The 23,460-nt window shown below is 44.2% G+C and overlaps 2 protein-coding genes across 4 annotated transcripts in view; one reads left to right on the forward strand and one right to left on the reverse strand.

Moving 5' to 3' along the window:
- Window positions 1–8,641, reverse strand: part of PARP9 (poly(ADP-ribose) polymerase family member 9) — a 31,158-nt gene extending 22,517 nt beyond the window's left edge. For 2 of the 3 annotated variants that reach the window (XM_030579690.1, XM_030579688.1), the window contains exon 1: window positions 8,559–8,641. The gene's annotated coding sequence lies outside the window, so the exon portion shown is untranslated. The remainder of the gene's footprint in view (window positions 1–8,558) is intronic. The other variant, XM_030579689.1, reaches the window with a different exon arrangement.
- A 7-nt stretch (window positions 8,642–8,648) lies between these two features.
- Window positions 8,649–21,957, forward strand: DTX3L (deltex E3 ubiquitin ligase 3L). Its single transcript, XM_030579692.1, has 5 exons — window positions 8,649–8,873; window positions 10,805–11,040; window positions 12,289–13,836; window positions 15,790–16,007; window positions 21,411–21,957. The coding sequence occupies exons 1-5, from the start codon at window positions 8,687–8,689 to the stop codon at window positions 21,478–21,480; spliced, it is 2,259 nt and encodes a 752-aa protein (XP_030435552.1). The 5' UTR covers window positions 8,649–8,686; the 3' UTR covers window positions 21,481–21,957.
- Window positions 21,958–23,460: the final 1,503 nt, after the last annotated feature.

Here is a 23,460-nt window from a genome sequence, read left to right on the forward strand (position 1 = left end):
AACACTGTGGCATTTAATTTCAAAAGGGGGAACTATACAAAAATGAGGGGGTTAGTTAAACAAAAGTTAAAAGGTACAGTGACTAAAGTGAAATCCCTGCAAGTTGCATGGGCCCTTTTTAAAGACACCATAATAGAGGCCCAACTTCAATGTATACCCCAAATTAAGAAACACAGTAGAAGAACTAAAAAAGAGCCACCGTGGCTTAACAACCATGTAAAAGAAGCAGTGAAAGAGAAAAAGACTTCCTTTAAAAAGTGGAAGTCAAATCCTAGTGAGGCAAATAGAAAGGAGCACAGACACTGCCAGCTTAAGTGCAAGAGCGTAATAAGAAAAGCCAAAGAGGAGTTTGAAGAACGGCTAGCCAAAAACTCCAAAGGTAATAACAAAATGTTTTTTAAGTACATCAGAAGCAGGAAGCCTGCCAAACAACCAGTGGGGCCCCTTGACAATCGAAATACAAAAGGAACGCTTAAAAGACGATAAAGTCATTGCAGAGAAACTAAATGTATTCTTTGCTTCAGTCTTCACGACTGAGGATGTTAGGGAGATTCCCAAACCTGAGCCGGCTTTTGTAGGTGACAAATCTGAGGAACTGTCACAGATTGAAGTGTCACTAGAGGAGGTTTTGGAATTAATTGATAAACTCAACATTAACAAGTCGCCAGGACCAGATGGCATTCACCCAAGAGTTCTGAAAGAACTCAAATGTGAAGTTGCAGAACTATTAACTAAGGTTTGTAAGATATCCTTTAAATCTGCTTCGGTACACAATGACTGGAAGTTAGCTAATGTAACCCCAATATTTAAAAAGGGCTCTAGAGGTGATCCCGGCAATTACAGACCAGTAAGTCTAATGTCAGTACCGGGCAAATTAGTCAAAATAATAGTTAAGAATAAAATTGTCAGACACATAGAAAAACAAACTGTTGAGCAATAGTCAACATGGTTTCTATAAAGGGAAATCGTATCTTACTAATCTATTAGAGTTCTTTGAAGGTGTCAACAAACATGTGGACAAGGGGGATCCAGTGAACATAGTGTACTTAGATTTCCAGAAAGCCTTTGACAAGGTCCCTCACCAAAGGCTCTTACGTAAATTAAGCTGTCATGGGATAAAAGGGAAGGTCCTTCCATGGATTGAGAACCAGTTAAAAGACAGGGAACAAAGGGTAGGAATAAATGGTAAATTCTCAGAATGGAGAGGTGTAACTAGTGGTGTTTCCCAAGGGTCAGTCCTAGAACCAATCCTATTCAATTTATTTATAAATGATCTGGAGAAAGGGGTAAACAGTGAGGTGGCAAAGTTTGCACATGATACTAAACTACTCAAGATAGTTAAGACCAAAGCAGATTGTGAAGAACTTCAAAAAGATCTCACAAAACTAAGTGATTGGGCAACAAAATGGCAAATGAAATTTAATATGGATAAATGTAAATGCACATTGGAAAAAATAACCCTAACTATACACACAATATGATGGGGGCTAATTTAGCTACAACGAGTCAGGAAAAAGATCTTGGCGTCATCGTGGATAGTTCTCTGAAGATGTCCACGCAGTGTGCAGAGGCTCTCAAAAAAGCAAACAGGATGTTAGGAATCATTAAAAAGGGGATAGAGAATAAGACTGAGAATATATTATTGCCCTTATATAAATCCATGGTACGCCCACATCTCGAATACTGTGTATGGATGTGGTCTCCTCACCTCAGAAAAGATATTCTAGCACTAGAAAAGGTTCAGAAAAGGGCAACTAAAATGATCAGAGGTTTGGAGAGGGTTCCATACGAGGAAAGATTAAAGAGGCTAGGCCTCTTCAGCTTGGAAAAGAGGAGACTAAGGGGGGATATGATAGAGGTATATAAAATCATGAGTGATGTTGAGAAAGTGGATAAGGAAAAGTTATTTACCTATTCCCATAATACAAGAACTAGGGGCCACCAAATGAAATTAATAGGTAGCAGGTTTAAAACAAATAAAAGGAAGTTCTTCTTCACACAGCGCACAGTCAACTTGTGGAACTCCTTACCTGAGGAGGTTGTGAAGGCTGGGACTATAATAATGTTTAAAATGGAACTGGATAAATTCACGGTGGCTAAGTCCATAAATGACTATTAGACAGGAAGTGTAAAGAATGGTGTCCTTAGCCTCTGTTCATCAGAGGATGGAGACGGATAGCAGGAGAGAGATCACTTGATCATTGCCTGTTAGCTTCACTCCCTCTGGGGCACCTGGCATTGGTCACTGTCGGTAGACAGATACTGAGCTAAATGGACCTTTGGTCTGACCCGGTACAGCCTTTCTTATGTTCTTATGTTCTTGGCTTTGCAAAGAAAAGGTCACTTGAATTTTCTTAACATTATAACAATAATCTTCTTAACATTCAATACACTAAAAGGCAATGTATTTTTCACTAGCCTTCTTGGCAATGGCTCAACATTTTGACTGACAAGACAGAAAGAAGAAATTGCACTGGGGTGAATTTGGCCCTGCAAGATTCATCCCAGCACATTCCCTGGCCATGCTGGTTGTTTTTCCCACATGGGGTATGTTTCAGTTTGGGATAGATAACAGCTTCCTGATGTGGATAACATAACCAAGATAAAGTTAATTTGATGTTCTGATTATTTCTTTATGTTTTCTCCCTGCCTCGCCTCAGGAGATAGTAAGGGGCCTCCAAAGGCCATTCTCCAATATATTAGGAGTGCAGAGCACTTGTGTGAGATGGAGGGAAGCTTTCAGGGTGGGGTGGGGATGGGGCAGTAGGGAAAGAGAAGAGGGACACTCCTCAGTCTTTCTCCCTAGCGACCACATAGCTGCATCAGGAGCTGTGCTGACCAGAAAACCCTGCTTGGGCCTGGCTTGAAATTTCTTCAACGATTTGAGCAGGGAAATCTCTGTGGGTTATTCCTTGGAAAAGGGCCAAAACAGTGGAGCAGTTCCAAACGAAGGGGCTTCCGCACAACTCTGGACCTGAGTGTGTGCGGAGAGGGGTATGAGGCAAATTTTACAGCTCTCCCCCTGCCTGTATGTACAGGCCACTTTTGGCTGACAAATCTCCTCCCTTCTGCAGACACCTGGTTTATTTCCCTGACTGTCAAGCCAGGTTACACACTAAGACAGCACCACCAATTGGCTACAATTCTGCTTGTTTCTTTCAGTCTAAAGCAGTAATCCCTCCAATATCCTTATACCCTTAAATACCCTGACTCTGGCACTCTGCGCCCCACCCCCGAATACTTCTTTGATTCTCTTTTCTTCCTGGTCACTTACCAGCATCTTCATCATGTTCCCCATCTTCAAGCCCCTTCTCCTCCCCACCCCCACTGAGCCCTCTCCTCCCCTCCAGCTCCAGCACCCACCGATCTAACTGCCTTTCCCCAACAGACTTTTCCTAACTCCCCTGGAATCCTCCAGGCAGGTTGCCATGGTGCTCCCAGATGACTGTCTAACAGGAGTCTCAGCCTGCAGGCCCAGCATCTTGTTTTGCACATTAACCCTTACTCCCTCTGGGAGGTGGTAAATACTATCCTAAGAGGGAGGGGATATTACCCCTGTTCTGCAGCTAGGACAACGCAGACTAGATAGATTCAAACCAAAATTTTCAAACTCAGGGGCCTCAGCAGGCTCCCAGATACCATGGAACTGGGCACAATATAAGAAGATGGATAGATAAGGATTATAAATTGCCTGGTTAACCAGAGGGACTCGTGGGTGCTCAGTACCTCTGGTAATCAAGCCACTTGTGTTGGTACCTCACTTTAGGCACTCAGTTTTGAAAATGTTGACCTCAGTCATTTGTCTAAGAGTAAAGAGAGAGTCAGCAGCTGATTCTGACTCAAGAGTTTCTGCCTCTCAAACCTGTGCCCAGACTCAGGGGTGACATATGTTGGGGGGAGAGGAGGCAGGGTCACGCCTCCCCCATTTCTGCCAAGGTTTATATTTTTATTTTTATTTTTTTGCAGGGAGTAGGTTCAAAATATACCCCCCCACACACACACACACACACTTTCAACAGTTATGCATTGTCTCTGCCTGGACCACTAAATACTTTGCTTCTGCATATGACATACATGTTATAGTAGACATCTGTAAGCAATCAAGGAACCAATTGACATAAATGCTATAGAACTCTTTGCATTCATGTCCAGGTGAGATTTTAGTACTTCTGCTACATGAAGAGTTCAGCAAGTCAAAGGCCATCATGTGGCACAGACTCTATGAGTCTATGTGCAGCTTTCAAAACTCCTTATCCTACAAAGCATATTCAGCAGGGAATCAGCACCACAGGACAGTAAGGTGTTAAATTAGCACACCCATTACGAATATCTGTGCCAGTTAAAAGTCTGAGGCTTGATCCTTATCTTCTTATCAAGTCCTTGTTTCTCCTGACAATTTACAGAGTAACATAAAGCTGGGTTTACCCAGCTGCTGTCATCACAATGACATTGCCCATTTGGAGTCTTAGGACTCAGTGGCCGTTGTAATGCAGTGAGTAAGACAGTATGTGTGGGGAAGGAGGAAGGACAGGTGATATGTTGCCCTCTACTAGCTAGGATGCTACCAGCAGTTTCACAAGTTCTCATTTAACTCAAGTGCTAGAGGGCAGTGGTTTTGGAGCTGAAGTCTATCTTTAGCAATATCAATAATTTACGCCAACTGTTCATTTTCTGAAGACCAAATGTCTTCATCTAGATGAGCCACAATTTGGAGGGATTCTGATCCAAATCCAGATGTTACTCCAGGCCCTAATTTCTTTCTTTAGAAAAAAACCCATTATTTATTTAAGAAGTTTTAACAAGTTTACTAAGTCTTGCCATGTAAACATCAGCAACAAAACAACCCTTACAACAGTTAGCTGTTGTTTAAAGAGACATACAGCAATATACAAACATCAAATATTTCTATTTAACAGGGTGTTACCATATTACACAGTGAGCATCATTGCAATACATCTGTCATTCCTAATTATTTTATTAAATTGAATTAAATTTCTATATGCACATATTTAATGGACCAGGTATGTCTATCAAATGCTAATATTAAAACAAAATGGACAGGTGGGCTGAGATTTTTTGCAAGTGAATGTACTTTGTCTGAGTACTGAATAAAAGGTGACCAAATATCTAAGTATCTATCTATCTATCTATCCATCCTCTGTGTATTTTGTTGGGTACATAATTGGTGTGTTAATTTTTCCATAAAAACAATCTCTCATATTTTTGAACCATTCCTCAATGGTTGGGATATTTTATTTTTTTTCCAGTGAGGGGCTACTAATAGCCAAGCAGCTACTAGTAGATGAGAGATTAATTCTTCATTTACTTTTGTGTGACCATTTCCAATAGGAAGCCCCAAGAGGATTACCAAAGGATCATTTGGTAATAAGTATCCAATAATTTGTGATATTTGATTGTGAACTGCAGCCCAATACTCTCTAATGACTGGACATGTCCACCATATATGCATAAAATCTCCTCTTTCACCACAATTTCTCCAACATTCATCCCTATTCAGTCTATACAGATGCTCCCTGACTTACACAAACCTGCACTTACGGGAAAAGTTCCGTAAGTTGCGTAAGCCTTTTTTTTTTTTTTTTTTTTTTTTGCATAGTTGTCAGTTATACATCTCCGACTTACGCAAAATTTGACTTACATAAGGCGTTCCGGAATGGAATGCTTGCGTGAGTTGGGGACCATCTGTATGCGTATTTTTAACCTGACTGGTGTAAGGTAATATTGTAACACTGAGGATGCTAGTTCTCTTTTCCAGATCAAATCTGATTCCTCCGGGGTAACTTGTCTATCCAGAGCCTTTTCTCAGAGTGCTTCATATGGACAATTTTCTGTTAGGAAAACTGTCTGCAAAGATTGATATAATTAGTTATTTTTTTTTGTTTCCTAATTGACCAGATGTCATCACTTCAATTAAAGTTAGCTTTTTGTATAAAACACATTTTCTAGAAAGATGAGAAACATAGTACCTGACTTGAAAGTATTGGTACCAGGGAAAAGCAGACCAATTAAAATTAGTTTTGATCTCTAAATAAAGTTAGAAAAGTTTCTGTACTGAATAGTTTATTCCTTATCATCTGTGCAAAAGGCTCCACAGCCAGTACAAAAAGTAAAGGAGACAATGGACATCCCTGACTAATCCCTTAGCGTAATTCAAAAAGGGAGATTTAACTCCATTAACCGGCACCACTGCTTTTGGGCTGGTGTAAAGAGCAGTTATGCATTTAAGGAATTGGTTGCCAAAGTCCATATGTGCATACCTCAAGGCTTATTCAATGGGATTTGTCATCAAAATATTCAATTTCCTGCTAATATTAGTTAATTGTTGATACTTTTTTTCTGAACCTGTATTTTTATGAATATCTTGTAACCATTTTAGCTTCTGTTCTAGTTCTGTTTTTTCTTGAGCTCTTTCATTCTTCAGTTGAGAGACTCTGCTAATCAACCAACCTCTAAATACTGCTTTAACTGCCTCCAGGAGTCCGTTTCATTTAATTGGAAATGTAGAACAATCCCATCTTTGTCCTTTTGGAAATGCAAAGCATGCAGGGGGGTGACATGGACAGAACTAATATAGAGTCAAAATTCTGCTAAATGGAAACTGCAATTTGGTCTCCAAAGCTGCATTAAGGCTATGTTATTCTGTTCCCCTACTGGTTTCCTCCAGGCCCTAATTTCTGTACTAGACAAAATCAAAACCCCAACTCCAAATGCTTCTAAATCTTGGGAAACATTATTTCCAAAGGCAAAACAAAATGCTGTAGCTCATTAACAACAAAAGCACAATCAGCTACCATCACTGATGTAAGGCACAATGCCAAATCTCCTCTCATTTAAATCAGTTGTGAATCACTGGAGTTGTGTATTAGTGGAGTGACTCCTGATTTTCACAGGTGTAAGAAGAGAATCAGCTCCTCAGATCATGGAGATCATCAAAGAATGCCTCAGGGTCAGGTTCATAGAAGCCCTTGAGGTGATATTAAATACAGGCAGTGTTGCTGATGTGCTGGCACACCAGGAGCAGTTATACAACCGTACATAGTAGCATAGGAGCATTTGCACAGTGAGATACATGCAGTCATATCTACCCAAATGATTTCAAGGATGTTCAGAAAAATGCATCTACATACATCCAAGGTCCTGATCCCACAATGAGTTCTTCATGAGCACAACCCTGCACCACTGACTTCACTGGGGATCCACACAAGTGCAAAAGTCTGCCCCCACAAAGTTCACTGCAGAATCTGGGCCCGAAACTAGGGTTGTCCACCCTCCAGGATTGGCCTGGAGGCTTCAAGAATCATAGAATGCCAGGCTATGTCTAGACTATCCGCCATATCGGCGGGTTAAAATTGATTGCTCGGGGATCGATATATCGCGTCTCATCTAGACACGATATATCGATCCCTGAGCGCGCTTATATCAATTCCGGAACTCCACCAACCCCAACGGAGTTGTGGAATCGACAGGGGAAGCCACGGACATTGATCCCGTGCGGTGAGGACGGGTGAGTAATCCGATTTTAGATATTCAACTTCAGCTACGTTATTCACGTAGCTGAAGTTGCGTATCTAAGATCGATTTCCCCCCATAGTGTAGATCAGCCCCCAGGGTTGGAAGACCCTGGAGGAGGTCATCTAGTCCAACCCCCTGCTCAAAGCAGGGCTAATCCCCAGACAGATGTTTGTCCCCAGCTCCCTAAATGGCCCCCTCAAGGACTGAACTCACAACCCTGGGTTTAAGCAGGCCAATGCTCAAACCACTTAGCTATCTCTCCTGCATAATTAAAGATTATGTCATGTGATGAGACCTCCAGGAATACATTCAACCAAAATTGGCAACTCTAGCCCAAACATGCAAAATATACCAACAGAAAAATATTGGGAACGTCATACTTTACAAGCTCAGATGCATTGGTGAGATATTAATTTATCTTAAAATAGCAAACCAATTCAATGCAAAATAATACTTGAATGGGTGAGAATTTAAATAGATACAGTTCAGGAAAGTGTCATGTGGTTCCCAGGTCAACCATAATTCAGCCTCAGTGCAAGCACTTAACAACTAAGCCAGACAACGTGAAAATCAGGCGAACTGTGCACGCCGCAAGGGAGCACCACCTACTGGCTTGTAAGAACCCCACCCGGGGCCCCATTCTCTCTCAGTGTAATGGAGTCACTCTGATTTACATGGCGCGTTCTCCAGATCAAAATCTGGCGCCACCAACCCAGACTTATGTGCTATTCAGCGCCTGGGGCCAAACTCTGCTCCCTCCCTTGTAGTCAGGACTACACCGGATTTGGCCCTCCCTGCACCCCCAAGGCTTTGCTAGCAGGGGTTAGTTCGCTGCCCGGAAGGAAGCACCGTCCGGGCGCTAACAATGCACCCGAGCCGAGCCCAGGGCACCTGGGGCCATACCCAGCCCCGGGGCGAACTCTGCTGCCCCACGCCTCAGCAGCGGCCAAAAGGGGCCCCAGCGCGCCCGGCCCGCCCCAGCCCGACTCCGCCACATGTTCCGCTTGGCGGGGTGGCCCCGGTACCTGGCAGGCGGGCGGGAGCGGCGCGGGCTGAGCGCGGACCGGCGGGACGCGGGGCGGGGAGTTTCTGTTGTTTGCAACCGACGCCCCGGACGCTGGGAATCGAAAGCGAAAGTTAGGCCGCGCGCGCTATGGCCGCCCTCCCAGCCCCGCTCCTGGTGCGGGTCTCTCCCGCGCCCCGGACCGGGCCCGGCGACAAGCTGCAGCTCAAGCTGGAGAGCTACTTCCAGTCCTACAGGCGCTCCGGGGGAGGCGAGTGCGAGGTGGAGCCGGGCCCCGAGCCGGGCACCTACCTGGTGCGCTTCTGCTCGGAGAAAGGTGAGGGGGTGGGGGGCCCGGCCCGGGTGCTGGCTGGCTGGCGCCTCGCTGAGGGGAGGGCATGGCCCCCTCCACTCTAGCTTCTCGAGGGGGTGCCAGCCGTGTGACCTGGGGGCGGGGGGGCGCAGCCGTACAGCTCAACAGGATGGCAGTGCATGCCAGCCCCAGAGGGAGCCGTAGGGTGTGTGCCAGCCATGCCCTGGGGGTGAGGGGGCTCGCAGGATGTGCCAGCCGGACCCTGTGTGTTTGTATGACAGCTGTGCCCCAGGAGTGTGGGGGGTGCAGCCCGGGAGTGCTGGCCATGCCCTGGAGGTGGGGGAACACAGGGTGTGCCATCCGTGCCCCCAGAGATGTAAGGTGCCAGCCATGTCACTCAGCTGCATGGCAGCAGCACAGCAGTTGTGCCCCAGGGATATAGTGTGCCCCCTGCACAATGTGATGGCATGCCAGCAGCATGTCACAGGTCAGCATGTCAACTGTGTCACTCAGCATGGCAGCAGCGTGTGCCACTCAAAGCATTTTGCCAGCTGCTACTCAGCAGGGGCGATGGATGGCATATCAGCTATGATGTTTGGCAGGGTGGTGATGTGCCAGCAGTAGCCACCTGTGGATGAGAAGGTGGTATAACTGCTATGCCCCTATGCAGTACCCCAGCTGTGAACCTCTCTGTGTCGGTATGCGAGCTGTGCCACATGCCAGCTGTGATACTCTGTGTAGAGCAAACTTTGGGTGATCCTATGTCACCCACATCTTGGTCCTTAGTGTAGGGGCATGGTCAGGGAGACGGGAACATGGATGGGAACCTTGGTGGCCACTGACAACCAGCATAGATCTCTTTGAGATGCACCAATGAAAAGTGCTATATAACAGTTAGGTGGTGAGCCCTAATTTGTGCTGTGGACTGGGCCAGCATGTAATGTCCCCTGGGACAGTACGCTCTGGGACAGTACAAAAGAGGTTTGAACACATCTCGTTTCAAACCTTAAAATTCACAGTATATATGTTGGGTTGTTTTACTCTTCCCTTCCCCCTTGTGTAATCATGAATAGGTGTGCAAAATAGGTGTAAAACCATACCAGATCAGAATGTTAGCCTTTTACACTCATTTTGCACATGTGAAAATGACTACACAAGGGGCAAAGCAATGGAGAATCTGCAGGGCCGGTGCAACCTTTTAGGCAACCTAGGCGGTCGCCTAGGGTGCTAGGATATGGGGGGCGCCATTTTCTTCGGCAGCGACTGCGGCGGCTGGATCTTCGGCCACCCCGGTCGGCACCAGCATTTAGGCAGAGGGAGCTGGGGCAGGGGAGCGCGGGGAGGGCTGCCTGCAGCAAGTAAGGGGGGAGGGGCGGCATGCAGAGGAACTCCTTGCCCCAGCTCACCCCTGCCCCGCCTCCTCCCCAAGCATGCCATGGCCACTTCTCTTCTCCTGCCTCCCAGCCTAGTGGTGCCTAAGTTGATTGGCGTCGCAAGCCTGGGAGGCGGGAGAAGTGAAGCAGCCACAGCATGCTCGGGAAGGAGGCGAGGCAGGGATGAGCTGCTTCACTTCTCCTGCCTCCCAGGCTTGCGGCGCCAATCAGCTTAGGCGCCACAAGCCTGGGAGGCGGGAGAAATGAAGCAGCGACGGCATGCTCTGAGTGCTCGTGCGTGGAGCAGAGGTGAGCTGGAGCAGGCGGGTACCTCAGAGTGGAGGGTGGGGGGTAGGGAGCTGCCGCAAAGGGGGTGCCTCAGGGCGGAGGAGGGGAGTTGCCGTGGGGGGGGGCGCCTCAGGGCGGGGGCGCGGGGGGGGAGGGTGCAAGGTGGAAGTTTCGCCTAGGGCACAAAACATCTTTGCAATGGCCCTGAGAATCTGACTGTTTAGTGTTCATTGATACACCAGAATAAACAGAAGTTCCCTCTTCCTCTCCCAATTTTTTTCCACCTCACTATAGATAAGAACAGTGTGAAATCACATGAAGACCATGCCCTAGAAATTGATGGCAAAAGTCTGAAAATATTTATCCAGGCAGATTCAGAAGTAGAGGATCCTGGAGAAAGCCAGCCTACAACACAATCCTCAGGCCGATCTAGCACTTCAGGCTTTTCACAACTTCAGAAGAAATCTGATAAGAAGCAGCTTGGTGAAAAATATGATGCCAGTTCATCTTCTAGAGCATTTACTGAAAAGGTATATTTAATATGAAATAGAAAAAATAATTCACCAGGCTCTAAAGATCTCGTGACTTACACCTGTACACCTCTGCTTCCATATACCAATTGGACAGAAAGAGCTCTCATTTCACCTTCTAACCAGAATAGAAGAGTTGGAAATTGTTAATATGCATTAGATTTATAAACTTCCTGGTCAGCAAGCACTGCGGCCATGGCTACACTGGCGCTTTACCACGCTGCAACTTTCGCGCTCAGGAGTGTGAAAAAAAAAACCCTGAGTGCTGCAAGATACAGCGCTGTAAAGCCTCAGTGTAAACAGTGCCGCTCCCAGCGCTGCACTGCGACCACACTCAAAACTTCAAAGCGCTGCCGTACAAGTGGAGCCATACCCTGAGACATGTCCATACCCCTAATTAACATATTGACACAGAGTATGGCATGGTGACTTGTAATGCAGTAGTAGGGATTTGCAGTCATAATTCTGTTTGTGGCATGTGCGTGTCCTTTGAAATCTGGGGACAGTTATATTTTTCAGAACCAGTTTGTACGCGTGGGTTGCTACTGAGGCATATATAGGAACCCTTTCAAAGGAACTAATAAGTACAATCAGATATTCTATTCCATATATGTTCTTATACTGCTCTTGTCGTCATAGAATCTGAGCATGTTCCAGTACTACAGTAAGTGTCGGGCACATCTATGACAAGTGGTTCATTCTCTCATCCCCTCCAGAGGATAATTGTACATCTAATGTAGTGCTTTGTTTTGGTGGGGTTTTGGTTTTGGGTTGTTTGTTTGTTTTTGAATAATATACATACTGCTCTGTGCTTTTGATAGGGAAGGCAGGTCAAAGAAGTGTGCCTTGCACTTGAAGTCATGAGGTTTGTGATGGTCCTTAGTTCCTGTGGCATAATGAATAATACTAGCAAAGTACTGGGTCTCAATTTAAGAGAGAACTGTGGATGGCCTCTGCATTCCCCGACTGCAGCTCACGTTAAAAGATGGGAGTTTTTTCACAGATTTCATTGGGAGCAGGATTGGTTCTTATGCATGTGTACATAGGGATACTAATGGCAGTATATCAGTATACATGAGTTCAAAGAAGACTATATGCAAGAGTGTTTGTTTATATACAGTAAAAACAAAATAATCTTGGCAAGCTGAAAACTAGTGTAGACAGATTTTTTTAATTAAATATTTGAAAGAACAAGCTGAGAATTTTAGGAAAGCTGCTAATGATCTCTGTTTGTTCTTTCATTTTCAGATTTTTCTCCATGTGTCTGCAACCTTGAATACCGACCTGTTCACTAAACAGCAAAGACAACAAGTGAGCACTCTGTGCCCAAACTTAAAAATAGAAAAAAATTCTAGTGAGCGCGGCATCGAGAAAGTGACAGGAGACTATGCAGATATTGAAAAAGTGTATCACTATTTTGATGAGCTCCGTATAAAAAATGACCAACACACTGATTTTTCACACTCTGAAAGAAAGAATGATTTGGAAGATGTGAATGAGAATGGTTTGGATGAAGTGAACAATATTGAAGTTCCATCAGCTCTCTATGAATACTTTAACCATGTCTATGAAGAACAAATTAAAGAATTACAGCAACGTTTCAACGTAAAGATAAAAAGCAAAGAGCATGAGAAGGAACTCACTTCAGTAAGCTTCATATCTGTTGGGAGTTCTGGATTAGTAAAGAGAGCTCAGCAGTCTTTCATCACTAATTTTCAGAAAGGAATAGCAGATTTAAAACAAGAAAAAGTTTCTTTGACAAACTTTTCCCAGTTAAATGAAACACTACTGAAATTAAGTACCAGGTTTAGGAGTCTTCTTGCCAAAAGTGAAGGAAATACAGTAATACTGCGTGGTCCAGCAAATGAGATTTTGGCTGCAAAAAAATTTCTTGAAGAAAAAGACATGAACAGCCCACTTGAAAAACCTATGAAAATAACATCTGAAGCTTACACATATAGGAATGGAATTGAAGTTGATTCTGTTGGGTTTAAACTCTTGGAAACAATATTAAGTAAAGAAATTGAAGTGATAAATCAAACATTTGATACCATAATGGAAAACAAGTTCTCTCCACGGAGCCAGAGAGCATGCATCATATTTAAACCTAAGAACAAAGATTCAGATATGTCTGCACATGCTTATGAAAGCTTCATTAATGCATTTCAGAAGGCCTCAGCAATGATAACTGAAAAAGACCTCTGCTTGAAACTTTCAGGTGATCAGAAAAAACGGCTGAATAAATACTTTAATAAACTACAAGTGGAAAACCCAGGTATAATACTTAAGAACAAGGAGGAGAAACTCAGTTTAAAAGGTTTACCAGATCTTCTGCATGCTGCAGAAAAGCACATCAGGAGCTTTCTTTACATTGAAGGCCCTGTAAAGATTAAAGAAGGGACCTCTCTCACGTATGGTACCAGCTGTAGAGGTGCTACAGGAACTTCCGTGGATGCAGTTGATGATGGGAAAATGAATAGGGTTCCTCCCAAAGAACAACCTAGTCCAAAGGTAGCAGGAGCAGAGGAAGCCAAAGATGAGTGTGCCATTTGCATGGATAAAATCCATCAAAAAGAAGTACTGCAAAAGTGCAAACATGAATTTTGCAAAGCATGCATCCAACAGGCAATGAAATATAAGCCTGCCTGTCCTGTCTGTAATACAGTCTATGGACTCATACAAGGAAATCAACCAGAGGGAGCAATGTCTGTCTCAAAGTTTTCTTCTCCAATCCCTGGCTATCCTCATTGTGGGACTATTAAGATTGACTATTATATGCAAGGTGGGATTCAAACTGTAAGTATATTTGAAAGTGTGTGAAAGCTGTTCGGTTAACAAAACTGAACTCAAATATAGAATCCAATATTTTTCCATTTTTATATCCTAAAGAGAATTTTTTAATCCAGCAGATATTTATTCCAATATATTTTGTTAGGCTCTGGTACTCTGATTATACATTACAAATCTCAGTTTTCCTAATAGGTTCTCATATCGCATCACAATATATTATATTTCTTTACAGAGTGCCATTAATACGCAGCACTAACACGCAATGCTGGGTCAGAGCTACAAGGGAAACACAAAAATATCAAATATTAATTAATACAAATGAAAGCTAAAACCAAATGGCAGCCCTCACTGTTATACACAATGAGCCTGATTCTCCTGTCATGTAGATGTAAATCTGGAGTTACTCCATTAAAATCAGTGGAGTGATGCTGGTGTAAAACTGCTGTGAGAGGAGAATCAGGCCCAGCATTTGGCTACAGAAGTGTGTAGTGCACCGGGGGGAGGAAATGATTTTAAGGGCTTTGGATTATTTTATGTGTTTATACAGCACCTAGCACAATAAGACCCTGATCAAGACGCTTAGGTACTACTGCAGACCAAACAACACTTGCAGTGACCTCGGTGAGGAAAGTGAAGGGAGAGGAGGGAGAGAGAATTCCAGAGAGCTAGGAAAGCAAGAACATGATATTTAGGAACAACAATGAATGAATGAATTGTGACAAGAAAATGTGAGAAACTGAATGAAGGGGATGGGCAGGGAGGAAAGGAGAGATGAGATGCTGTAACAAAGAACAGTTCTGGTGAGGCTATTGAAAATGAGGGTGAATTTCAGTGACACCTCAGATACACGGGAAACCAGTGAAGAGGTGAAAGAGAGGATGTGTAAATAGAAAGGCAAAGTCAAAATTAGGCATGCGGTGTGATTTTGAACAGACTGAAGGAGTTGGAGAATGGATTTGGGGAGATGGGAATATATAGCATTGCAGAAAATGAGGCGGCAGATTCACTTTCACACATTTTTCATATATCTTCGGTATACATAAGGCCCTTTATTTTGAGTATTGACTGATTTTCTCTGAAAAAATCTGGGGTTTTGAAAAAGTCAGTTTTCAGGCTTTACCAATTTTTCACCCAAACTTTGGCTTTTTTGGGACCCAGGAATTGTTCAAAGATGGGCAGGGAGCTGAGTCCCATCACCTGAGACTACCCAACTACAGCAATAGGCTTACAGGGTGCTGAATGCTGCACCCTATGAGTACTGGCCCCTCTATCGGACTAGGGTGAGCAGATGTCCTGATTTTACAGTGACAGTCCCTATATTTGGGGCTTTTTTTAATATCGGCTCCTATTACCGCCTACCCCGTGTCTCAGTTTTTCACACTTGCTATCTGGTCACCCTATATCAGACAGACACCCTCCTGACCCCAGTCCTTCAGCATGGTCCCTTCCACTTTCTCTAAAGGGTCGGGAGGGAGCTCTGTCTGACAGGGGAGCCAGTACTCACAGGGCACAGCCTTCTGCTCCCCTCCTGGCCATGGCTCTTCAGCATGGTTCCCTCTGGTCAGTGGGAGAGCAGACTTGGGAAGGGACCTGCGGTCCTGGCAGCTGAAGCCACCAGACCACTGCAGTGACAGGCCCACAGGGTGTAGAAAGCTTCCTCTACTGCTACATCACGAGGTCCCCTGCTGCACCCTGTAAGTACTGGGAACTGCTCCCCACTTGCTCGCTACATCCTAGTACTGGGTATCCTTCCACCCCTGTGAGTACCAAGCATCACTCTCCTACCTGCTGCCCTTTGCTTTTGATTTTGACTGATTTCCCCTCCTGCTGCCCTTCTCCCCATTTTTTTTAAATTGTAATAAACACTGGTACATTCTCAAGAACTTTTTTTTTTTAAAGAGACAAACATTAAGGGCCTTGGGTATACAAACCATTTTCGTTGTATTCTTTACAAAACAGAAAAACCATCCAAACCCAGGCAAACACTACTCTGGAACAAGTCGAACAGCATACTTACCTGACAACAAGGAAGGAAGAGAAATTTCGCAGCTGCTTAAAAGGGCCTTTGACCAAAGATTGATCTTCACAGTGGGGCAGTCACGTACTTCTGGTGCAAATGATGTTATCACCTGGAATGATATTCATCATAAAACAAGCATGTATGGGGGACCTGAAATGTGAGTATTTTTAAGTGGTTTTAGTGCTTGCCAAAGATGCTAGATTGATGGGCCTGAGCCTTCTCTGTACTAAAGCATTTTGGCATTGCTAGCTTGCAAGTTACTGGCATTTGCGTAAAACATCTTGGGTCACACTTTCCACTGCCTTGTGTTGTCATTTATGCCTGTGCAAAGTGGGTTGCTGTAAGAATCCTGATTTGATACATTTTACACTCGGTTTGCACGGGTGTAAATAACTACACAAGGTGGAAGGCAGTGGAGAAACAGGCCCCTTGTATTCATGCAAAAACTTCTTTCAGTAATGCACAGGCATTAACAACACCATTGCAGTTGCACCTACTGTAGGCAAGGTTAAGCACCATTACATACTCCGCTTAGTCACTCTTGTTGCAGAGCCAGTGTGGTCAGGGAATGCAAGCACTGTAGATACAGCAATGCAGTTATTCCTCCAAATACAATTCTACATTGAACCTTTTGTGACACAGTTAATGGCTCTGTCACCTGGTTCTGTCACCTGTCAAGCCTAGCTCTATATATGGCAGAAGGCACCCAAGTAGCTATTCAGCTGATCTCTGCTCCCTGTAAAGAACCCTCCTTTCTTCAGAACAAAGCAGGTCTGAGAGTATATGTGGTGGTACTCCCCCGTTTCAGCTTTACCTATCTCCCAAGAACCAACACCCCAACTCCCACTTCAGCACATGTCCCAGATACAGAATGAAAAATGCCATATTAACATTCTGTACAAACATGCACATTTTGTACAAAATTCATTTTTAAATTATTTATTTGTCCTATGAGGCTCCACCAAGGGCATAAATAAATATCTACATACATACCAAAACAGAATATTCAGTCAAAAAGAGTCAAATTACCAAATAATTGAATATGTAAATGAACCCAATCTTCTCACCTCCTAGATCAGTGGTTTTCAAACTGCAGGTTGCGACCCAGTACTGGGTCGCAGAGTGTAAGTCACTGGGTCACAGCGGCTCTGGTCAGCACCGCTGACCGGCCCATTAAAAGTCCCATCAGAAGTGCTGCTAGGCTAAGGCAGGCTAGTCCCTATGTGTTCTGACATCGCGCTGCACCTTGGAAGCAGCCAGCAGCAGGTCTGGCTCCTTGGCAGGGAGGCCATGAGGCTCCATGCACTCCCCCTGCCCCGAGCACTGGCTCTGCACTCCCATTGGCCAGGAGCTGAGGGGGCCGCGTGTCTCCGCCTAGGAGCCAGACCTGCTGCTGGCCTCTTCCGGGGCACAGCATGACCCACAGTGCCAGGACAGGCAGGAAGCTGCGTCGCTGACCGGGAGCTACCCTGCACCCCATCCTCTGCCCCAGCCCTGAGCCCCCCTAAATCCAGAGCTCCTTCCTGCACCCCAAACCCTTCATCCTCAGCCCCACCCCAGAGCTTGCACCCCCAGCCCAGAGCCCTGACCCCCTCCTGCACCTCAATCCCCTGCCTCAGCCTAGAGCCCCCTCCCACATCCTGAACCCCTCATTCCCAGCCCCACCACACAGCCTTCACCCCTGTACCCCAACTCTCTGCCCCAGCCCTGAGTCCCTCCCACAACCCAAACCCCTCATCCCCAGCTCCATTGGGTTGCGGGCATCAACAATTTTCTTCAACTGGGTCGCCAGAAAAAAAGTTTGAAAACCACTGTCCTAGATGATCATTGCAACATTGTGTGGATCTCCAGGCCCAGAGTCAGTCTAGCAGCACCTTGAGAGATCCTCTCCACCACTGTATCTGCAGGGGTGAGGGAGTAACAGAGTATAGGCTCTTCCTCTCATAGTGCATGTGTGGGTCTTTGGACAGGCCAGAACTATTAGAAGCATCCATTGGCGCAAACCCAAAATGTGAACAGGTGGCCATATACACTGTAGACCACAGACATTAATGCACCTGCTCTATGAAGCTATGCTCGGAGCTGGGGGGTAGGTGCAACAATCCCTGTATCCTGCACTACTTGCAGGGAGTGCTGCTTGTGGATGCAGAGCACTGTGTGCACTCAAAACAGGAAGGCTGGGGTAGATGCTGTGCTCAGTTGCAGCTTGTATGAGAGAAGTCACTCTGTTGCAAGTTGCAGCAGTTCACTTCTCCCGTGTGGACAGAGCTTTGAAGACTGTTTCTATCCATAGACAATGGTACAACATAGATGGGATGTGCAAACTTCTCCTCACCCGCCTTCAAATGTATCCCACCTCTGATGAAAAGGTAGTATTTCCTGAGGGTCTTCAGTCTTCGTGTCCTTGGCCTCTTTTCTGAGGTTGCCAACAATAGTTTCAGTTGTCACTAACAGTTTTGGTTGTAGGAGTGCTTGTCTACTATGGGTAGACCGACACTGCTAATGCATTTTAGATGGTAATGATTCATGATCCCTACGGACCTGACCTGAGCCATAGTGATACCAGTGACATATCAATGAAAAGATCTTTTATTGTTTTATGAGTCCTTTAAACCATCCAGTCTTCAAGTTTTTAGTTTTATTCTGAAATATAAAACAGCAGCCCATGGAAGGAATTTTTTTCAGAGTGAGAGATCCTTCACTACAAAATGTGCATATCAGGCATTTTTTTTTAAATTACAGCTTCAGAGTTTTGTGCGTTGTTTAACAAGAAAACAAGTTACTGGAGCTCAGAAATTGTATGTACTATATACTGGGTTTAGTGCAAGTATTTGTGTAACCCATAGTATTACAATGGTTAGCACTATATTAATAAACTTCTCTATACTATCAGGAGAAAATGGTAAACTATATTACTGTATAACTATCAAGGAGAAAAGATGTTCTTGTGATAAGGGATAAGACTAAAAGAAAGATGTGGAGCCAAACCTGGCTTCCAGTTTGGCCCTTTTGCACCAATTTGCTGTCACAGGCCATAAAGCAGCCCTGCTGGCGCAAAGGAAGATTCCCCCTGCTTTGAGGAATCCCTAGATACTGTAGAAGCCGGGTAATTGGCTGTACGCCACTGCCCTTTGCAACCCCAGTCATATAAGGGCCATGTCAGTCTGAGAGCAGTGCCAGACAAACTCACTAAAAATGAATGAAAGTAATAGTATATCCCTGGCACAGGAAATCAGTACAACAGAAATACTGCAATAATTGAAATGCTTTGATATGGACACAGTGATATTGTCCTTAGGGAAGCAACAGATAGTCAAGAAGGGTATACATAGCGGACAGTAACTGAAATACATCCTCCTTTATATGAGAGTATAGACCCTACAAGGGAATGGACACTAAAGTGTTAAAAAGGAAGCCGTCATGTCCCCAGCTTCAGCCAATGGGAAGGCGAACAACAGCAAGAGTAAAATGCTGCAATCCAGAGAAACAGCCACGGTGAAGGAGCTCCACAGGATCAGACCAGAGCAAGCTGCCCAGAGAAACCATTTTACTGCCTGAACAGAGCAGAAAAGATTACCAGGCAGGAGGTACCTGCAAGACCCTGAGTTAAGAAGCAACTCAGAGAAGCAGCAGGAGATTTAAACAAAACAAGTTTCTGACTGGTTTCAGAGTAGCAGCCATGTTAGTCTGTATCCACAAAAAGCACAGGAGTACTTGTGGCACCTTAGAGACTAGCAAATTTATTTCAGCATGAGCTTTCGTGGGCTACAGCTCACTTCTTCGGATTCATAGAATGGAACATACAGACAGGAGATATTTATGCATAAATTTATACATAATTTATACATAAATATCTCCTGTCTGTGTGTGCCTTTCTATGCATCCGAAGAAGTGAGCTGTAGCCCACGAAAGCTCATGCTGAAATAAATTTGCTAGTCTCTAAGGTGCCACAAGTACTCCTGTACTTTTTTTGAAGTTTCTGACTGTATCTCTCAAGGTCCCTGGGCTGGGGCCCATAGGAGAGGGTAGGTCTGGGTCCCTTACCCTACAGTGATGGATTTAGACTGCCAAGACCTTTGACCAGAAGTAGAAACAATAACAGGAATATTGGACTTTCACTTTGTGTTCTTGCTCTAACTTACTTTACTTTTGCCCTGTTGAAGAAGGAAGGGAAGAAACTTGTAAAGGGGGTTAGAAGAGGCCTTGAGAGGAAGGCCAAACTCCTGGGATGATTGAGCGAAAGCCCACTAAGGTGACCAGTAGAACTTTGGGTGGGGCCAGACTCCTTTTAGTCCTGGAAGGGCAGAGACACAAGTAACCCAGCCAGAGGTCAGGAGTTATAGATGAAGACTGACATATATAGGTTCAATTCCCTGAACCAACTCAGGGAAATTGAGGCAGGGACAACCGCAGTTCCGTGTATTACAGGGCTGAGGTCACTGAACGCCTCCTGCTTTCCCATAGCTTCTATCACCTGAGTTCCTTCTCCCCTCCCCAGAAAACATTCAGCTTCCCAGTAAAGGTTTCAAAAAGTTTAATATGAATGGTTAAATATACACACATCAAGTTATGGTTCTGTTTTAAATCATTTGAAAAAAAGGTCAAAGGAATGATATAACTGTACTGTTAGTATACAACATGCTGTCAAATATTGGTAGTTTTGTAATAAGGTATGTACTTATATGTCAAGATCCTGTAATTGAAATGTTTTATTGTAAACCGTCTGAAATATTCATAAGGCAGATGGGGCATGTCCCCACCAGTTAGCATAAAAGCCCCACTCAGGACCAGCTTCAGCCTTTTTGCCACCCCAAACAGCGAAGCGGGGAAAGAAAAAGAAGATGATAAAGCCGGTCGGTGGCTCAGCGGCAGCTCAATTGCACCACTTCATTCTTCTGCAGCAATTCGGCGGCGGGTCCTTCACTCCCCCTCTTCGTCTTCAGAGGCACTTCGGCAGCTCAAAGAGGAAGAGAGGTACTAAGGGACTCGCCACCGAATTGCCGCCGAAGACCCAAACGTGCCATCCCTTTACATTGGCCACCCCAAGCAGCTGCTTCCTTTGCTGGTGCCTGGTGCCTGGTCCTACTGCATCACTTAGAGCACCCCTAAGGATGCTCTAATTTGTACCAGGATTCACAGTGGTTCCTGGATGACCTGAGAGCAAAAGAGAGGAAAGACACCACTTTTGCAGCCTCATCTCATGCCACCCCCTGGTCTGCCTGAGCACTATGCCTATTTTGAGACAAATAGGGCTTTATTTTCAGAGTTGCTAAGCACCCACAGTTCCCATAGACTACAAATGGAATTGTAAGTACACAACAGGTCTGAAAATCTAGCTCAAGGTTCAGATTGGCACCCAAAATGAATGGCTGCTTTTGAAAATTTTAGCTTTAACCATTCTGTGCCTCACTTTTCTCATCTGTAAATTAGGGCCTGTTTGTTTCACAAGACTAATGTTTGTAAAAGTGCTTTAAGAGATTTTAATGGAAGGAGCTGTAGAATTGGGAAATATTGTTTCATTATGTAAGTGTTCCAAACAAGTCTTCTCTCTTTCCCTTAGGTTTGGTTATCCTGATCCTAATTATCTGAAACGTGTTCGAGAAGAACTGAAAACAAAAGGAATTGAATAAAGACATGTCAGCCAACTGCTTTTAAGCTGAATTCACTATAAGATATAAGTGTTTACTTAAGTTTATCAGTTGATTACAGATGCGTAAAGTTTAGAGGACTTCTTCCAGGAATAGCACAATATTGCTGTATTGTCCAAAACTCCCAATGAATCCAGAGGCCTGGCACCTCTGAAAATCAGGACATGGTTCTAAGTCTTTGATTGCATATACAACAAGCCTATAGGCATTGCATTTTCAGTTGCTTTTAACTTTTTATTTTATTTCGCTGGTAATCATAATGTATCTTCCAGTATGTGGATGAAGTACTCTCTGCTGATATGATTTGATTATTGTAGACATTTTACTTTACTGATGATATTTTACATTAACAAAATAATTGTTTTTTAAATTTACAGTTATAAAACATGTCTCTGATTTAGTGCACTTGATTATTATTAGCTAAGTAGTTTTCACAAAGTAAAAATGTGGTCTCTTTCAGTTGTCTCGTGTTGTCTCAAATTCCATGCAGTCTTCTACTGCACATACAGATAATGTTTTAAAAAAAAAGATATTTTACCATTTTTACAGTGGCATAGGTGTGCATTGTGCTATCCAGAAATACAGGAAGAGAAGAGAGTTCCTGCCCCCAGGATTTTACAATCTATGGGGCAGGCAATAGTCAGTGAAATCAATGGGGCTATTCACATGGGGATCAGACCCACCTTTTGATGAACATAGTAAGTTATGACAACATACAAAGGATGGAAGGAATGGGCGAGTGTTACAACAAAATGAGGTTTTGACATAACTGTCCACCCTGCCAAAAAACCAAAAGAAGGTAGCAGAGATCCTAGAAGATTCTGCAACCTAGATGTCATTATAAATTAATCAAATGCAATGGCTCACCTCCAAGCAAGTATTTTAGAGTTAATTTATATTGCTGATAAATAAACTCATTTGGGAAGGGAGGTGCATTTTCAATATATAAAAAAAATTAATTGGAGATATACCTATTTCTAGAACTGGAAGGGACCCTGAAAGGTCATCAAGTCCAGCTCCCTGCCTTCACTAGCAGGGCCCACTGCTGGTTTTTGCCCCAGATCCTGAAGTGGCCCCCCTCAAGGATTGAACTCACAACCCTGGGTTTAGCTGGCTAATGCTCAAACCACTGAGCTATCCCTATTGTATTTTTTATACAATACTTGCTGAGAGGCCACTGGGGAAAAATGAGAATTGGCAAACTTGCTTATTTTCACACTGAATCATTGTCAGGGTTCCTTCCCCAATCTGAACTCTAAGGTACAGATGTGAGGACCCGCCTGAAAGCCCCCTAAGTTGATTTCTACCAGCTTAGGTTAAAACCTGGTATGCTGCCACCACCAAGTGATTTAACAAGAAACGGAAAGGACCACTTGGAGTTCCTTTTCCCCTAAAAGATCCCCCCAAGCCCTTACACTCCCTTTCCTGGGGAGGCTTGAGAATAATATCCTAACCAACTGGTTACAAAGTAATCAAAGACCCAAACCCCTGCATCTTTGGACAATGGAAAAATCAGTCAGGTTCTTAAAAGAAGGGTTTTATTAAAAAGCAAAAGTAAAAATCATCTCTGCAAAATCAGGATGGAAAATAACTTTACAGGGTAATCAGATTCAAAGAGCACAGAAGAACCCCCTCTAGCCTTAGTTTCAAAGTTGCAACAAAACGGATAAACCTCCCTCTAGCAAAGGGAAAATTTACAAATTGAGAAAAACTAATACACCTTGGCTGCTTGTTACTTACAAGTTTGAAATACAAGAGACTTGTTCAGAAAGATTTGGAGAACATGGATTGATGTCCGGTCCCTCTTAGTCCCAAGAGTGAACACTACCAAAACAAAGAGCACAAACAAAGCCTCCCGCCCAAGATTTGAAAGTATCTTGTCCTCTTATTGGTCCTTTGGGTCAGGTGCCAGCCAGGTTACCTGAGCTTCTTAACCCTTTACTGGTCAAAGGATTTTGGTGC

This window comes from Gopherus evgoodei, chromosome 11 (genome assembly GCF_007399415.2).
Source record: "Gopherus evgoodei ecotype Sinaloan lineage chromosome 11, rGopEvg1_v1.p, whole genome shotgun sequence".
Taxonomy (NCBI): domain Eukaryota; kingdom Metazoa; phylum Chordata; order Testudines; family Testudinidae; genus Gopherus; species Gopherus evgoodei.